At 53.8% G+C, this 4,581-nt stretch overlaps 1 protein-coding gene across 7 annotated transcripts in view; it reads left to right on the plus strand.

Moving 5' to 3' along the window:
- The window catches only part of LOC113208209 (endophilin-A), a 31,380-nt gene that overhangs the window by 14,825 nt on the left and 11,974 nt on the right, over positions 1-4,581 (plus strand). For all 7 annotated transcript variants that reach the window (XM_052265797.1, XM_052265803.1, XM_052265801.1 and 4 more), the window contains exon 2: positions 1,946-2,015. In XM_052265797.1, the coding sequence (XP_052121757.1) occupies positions 1,971-2,015 (45 nt within the window). In that variant the 5' untranslated portion in view covers positions 1,946-1,970. The remainder of the gene's footprint in view (positions 1-1,945; positions 2,016-4,581) is intronic.

Raw genomic sequence — 4,581 nt, forward strand, 5'->3', positions numbered from 1 at the left:
CCCTAAGGCCTGCTGCCTCCAACCTAGCAATATTACTCTGGCTGGGCGCGTGCCTCCGCCCGCTCCGCCCCGCGCGCCGGGCCGTATCGTCTGCGCCCTGAGCGCGTTACGCGCCCCGCCCCGCCCGGCCCCGCCTGCCTGCACACAGCAGCAGCTGCACGAGTGTTTGTCAACACATGCTTCCCGGAGCGCGGCGTACCATGGCATGGCGTCACGCGAGGCACGGTGCACCGGCCGAGCCGAGCCATCAACCCCCAGTTAGTCCTCAATGCTCACTTTGTCCTCAGTACGTACTTAGTCCTCAGTCCTCAGCCCTATACTTTTCTCGCAGTACTTTAGTCCTCGGCCCTCTACTTTCCTCAGTCAGTACCTCAGCTCTCTGTACTTAGTCCTCAACCCTCAGCACCTCAGCTCTCCGTCCTAAGTCCTCAACCCTCAGTACTCGGTCCTCGACCCTCAATCCTCTCCGACAGTTAGCAGTATAGCAGCCCTTGGCCCTTATTCCTCAGCCAGGCTGCTGTGGCTGCGCTCGACCCGGCGGCGCCCGATCAATAAACGCATTTTCCATGTTTTATATACTTGACGGAACTGCAGAAAATCCCCTGCATGTTCATCCTTTGTATAAACGTACACACCAGGGTGTGACGTGATTGATGCCTGCTGAAAAGTTGCGGTCGCTACTGGCTTGCGAGCATCGGATAGCTGCATAACACTTGGAAAAGAAATTCCTTAAGACATACAATTTGATGGTAAAATTGGCGACATCTGTATTTATTTTTACCGGTACACTTAAACTATTTTGTTTATTGCTGTCCAAAGGCTTACACTCTTTCAGTAATGAGTAATGTTGGTATAAATATCTCAAGTCATGAGTAATGTTCCGAGCGGAAGCGGCCGCTAGGCCTACGTTTCACGCGGTTTCACGAGAAGTGTCGGGCTTGATGTAACGCGGCACTATAGACTGAGTACAGCTTTGGCCGTTTCGCTCAGCTTCGCTGGGTGGGTTCGCGGGTCGGTCTGAGAAAGTGGCGGGCAGCTTGGGCTTGGGATGCGAGGCGGAACGGACGTCGGCACACCTCAAACTGCAACATCGCGGTGCAGGAGATCACAGCTATCCCCCCCTTTTTTTTATTTGTTATATTTTGTTTGAGCCGTCCGTTTTTTTGCCGTGGTATGTCATCGATACACGGAGTCGTATCTTTCAGTTGAACGATGTTGGTCTTTCTATCTAAGCTTGGCCCGCAATCGGTGCTTTGATGACCTTGACCCTCCTCCCTCCTACCCCCACCCGTGTACATCGCCCAATTAGATATATGGCAGTATATATCAATCCATTGATGCCAACGTTTTAACTTTTCATGTGCTGCAAAATTAGAGTAGTATTTGCAAAAGATGACTTCCAGAGTTATTTGAATAGCTGACTTTTGACATTGATCTTGAGCTCACTTTTATTTCTTCAGCAACCGTTAACAACCATGGAATGCCTCTAAGAAAGCGATATCTGTCATTCTCGTCTTCCCACGGGTGATAAAATTCAGCTTACGATATCGTTCTAGTAACTTGACTTCTCGACCTCTTGGCTACACTGTAGTCAAACGGTTTCGAGAAGCTTTGTAATGACTGATGATGGCTGATTTAAATGCAAACCGTAATTGAGAAATTAGTATAACAAAAAATCCTATCTAATCTTTACCGATCTAGTTGTGCCGCTCGTTTGCTCGTTTTGTATGTGAACCGCTATTGCGGAAACACGTAACAGACGAATCGAAATTACTTCTTCCAAGGCGGTGGTGTGCTCTAGCCATAACGCCCCTGTTTCACATAACCCATGCGTGTTGCGATATGACGCTCTGTCATTAGCATGTTGTGCTAGGCTCTGCCCTCTATGCGAATGTGATGGTCCAGTTGTGCTAACATTGACAATTGCTCTTTTTTTTGTTTTCAGGACGTTGAAATAAAAATCAGCAACCATGGCGTTCGCAGGACTAAAGAAGCAGATCAACAAAGCCAACCAAGTAAGATGAATACAAAAACAACTGTTCAAATTTTTCGCGGGGAACGCTATGTGACAGCTTCTGGTCGGTCAGCTGGGCGGGCGACAAGGTCCAGGGTCCGTCCGGCCCCTTGGCGCGACAGGCTCCTCTCCCCCCGCCCGTCACTTCCGCTGGCCCGGCCCGGAAGTCCCCAATATCACGCTCGCCGGCTTCCTTGGCGGGCCGCGCGGCGCGGCGAGACCGCCAGACGGAGACGGGACGAAGATGCCCGAGCGAGTTCTGCGACCTCCAATCACCTGCGTTTCGTCCGCTCGCGCCCGCGGGGGAGTGCGGGTTCAAATTGGGCCGGGCCGTCCCATTCTCACTGACAAACTAAGTGTTCACCTGCTTAAAACACTTGTAAGTGTGCAACTGCAAGTTGAATACTTACAGGGTGTGCAACTGAAAGGTGAATACTTGCACGTGTGCAACCCCACTGTGAAGCACTTCCTTAGATTGAACGCTCACTGTGTATAGGAAGTGCTCAACCTAGGAGTTGCGCTCTTGCAAGTGTACACCTACCGAGTTGAACACCTGCAAGTGTACAACTGCGTAGTTGCACACTTTCAAATAGTTAACTTGCAGTCGCACACTTACAAATGTTAAGCAGTTGCAGTAGTTTATCAATGCTCTGTGCGCTGACAGTACGACACGAATAATGCGAATGCTCTAGGGGAATCATGTCTGCGGCCAACGGTCGATGAAACGCCTGACGGGTAATGGGTAGGCAGACCCGGCGTGCAGCCGTGTGTCGTGGCCGCCTACCCTAAGGGGCCCCAGCCACCAGCCAACTTCACCTCGCAACATTTCGTTCCGACGGGGCGTGGTTGGCGCGGTTTAAGCTGGGCTTTTCTCGTGCTCGTCCTCCCATTTATTCGCTGAGGACCTGCAGTTTGGGGAATCCGTGTCGGCTGAACAACCGCTTGGTTGGTTGGCGGTCCCGCCGTGCAGCCGAGGGGCGGGCCGCGGCCGGGGGTCGAACCCATAAAAAAGTAGGTGTAGAACGAGTTGGCGCGAGTTAGGATCAATATTTTTGAGAGTCATACTCAATTTTTCATGAATTTAGCTCGAGTTTTCTATAATTTTCGCGAGTTTTCACGAATTAGACGCGAGTTTGAGCTTGACGTGAGTTTGGGCGCGGACAAGTGTAAAACGAGTTGTCTAGTGGGTGACACCTCTCGCGTGCAGCCATACGTTGTAGTTTCAGCCTATTCGCGCATGTCCACTGCAATAAACATTGTTAAAGAACCGGCCTTAAAAAAAAAAACGGGTGTAAATCTGATGTTTTAGAACAGCCCAACTCCAGACCGTATACGATTTTTCTTCCAATGATGATTTGGTCATGAGCCAATTTTACCCTTTTATTTTTAAAAAAGTATACTCGATTCTCCTTATTTCTTTCGAGCTGCTTGCACCCTCACTGTCCGACACCTCATTCCGTGAGTGCTCACGCCCCTAAACCAAACAAGGAGATGTGCTTGGCTGGTGTCTCAGTGGGGATTACTGGATGGGCGTGCGTACACAGGCGTTCAGGCGCTGCGACGCGCCCCGGAACTCCCATCGTCCCACCCTTTCCGCCCCGCGCACCGCCCACCACCCACCGGCCTGCCCGCCCCTCGGCCCACCCTTTAGCCCACCCCCGCGGCCTTACCCCAGTCCTCCCTCTCCTCGGCCCTCCCACAGCCTTCGGCCGCGTGGGCGAGGCTAGCCTTGGGGTGGCGGGTGAAATGAGGTCACTGGGGCGCCGCGCCCAGAGGGATAGGCCAGCGCCTGGAGCACGGCGGCCGCATGGCGACAGGTGGAGGGAGAGGGGCCATTCGCAAACGTTGTTAAGTTATCAATTTTGTTTTTAATCGAGAGGCTTGGAGTCGGGCTGGGGTCGGGAGAGAGAGAGAGAGAGGGGGGGGGGGGCAAGAGGGAGGGGGAGGGAGTCGACAATATTTCGTCTTCCTCGGCCCTTTTCCCCTCCGGAGAGGTGCCGGAAAGGCACCCTCCACCCTCCGGCCCGGCTCTCCGGGGAGTCCTCTCGTCTCATAGTGGGGCTTATCCATTCTGGGCGCGTATCGCCCCGGGGGCGAAGCTCAAGGGCCGAGAGGGGTGGGGGTTGGGAGGCTGTGTGTGTGTGTGTGTTTTGGGATTTGGGTGGAGGGGTAGAGGGGGTCAGGGCGGGGCGCGGACGGGAGCAAAGCTACTCTGTTGAAAACCATGACTCCCGCCTCTGAACAGGCCAGGTCCTCGTGTTTCTTCTCTCTGCCCCCTTCCCGTGATGGCTGGGAGGGGTGGAGTGGGGGGCAGTTGTCTGCGCTGCCCCGCCCCTTAACCCTAACCCCAAACCGCACAACCGCACACCCCTGCAGCCATGTAAGGACGAGTATCTGACCCTGGGATATCGTCTCTGGGATATTGTCGGACCTCGAGCACCACCGCTCACCCCCTGGGCCAATTTATGGCCAAGTTCAGAGGGGAAACGACGAGGGAGGCGTTTTTCGCGTTTTTCTTGCTTTCGTGTGCTCCCGCTGTGCCGTGGCCCGTGGGGGGCGGTGACGGC

This window comes from Frankliniella occidentalis, unplaced genomic scaffold (assembly GCF_000697945.3).
Source record: "Frankliniella occidentalis isolate FOCC.00 unplaced genomic scaffold, Focc_3.1 Scaffold30, whole genome shotgun sequence".
In the NCBI taxonomy this organism is placed as follows: domain Eukaryota; kingdom Metazoa; phylum Arthropoda; class Insecta; order Thysanoptera; family Thripidae; genus Frankliniella; species Frankliniella occidentalis.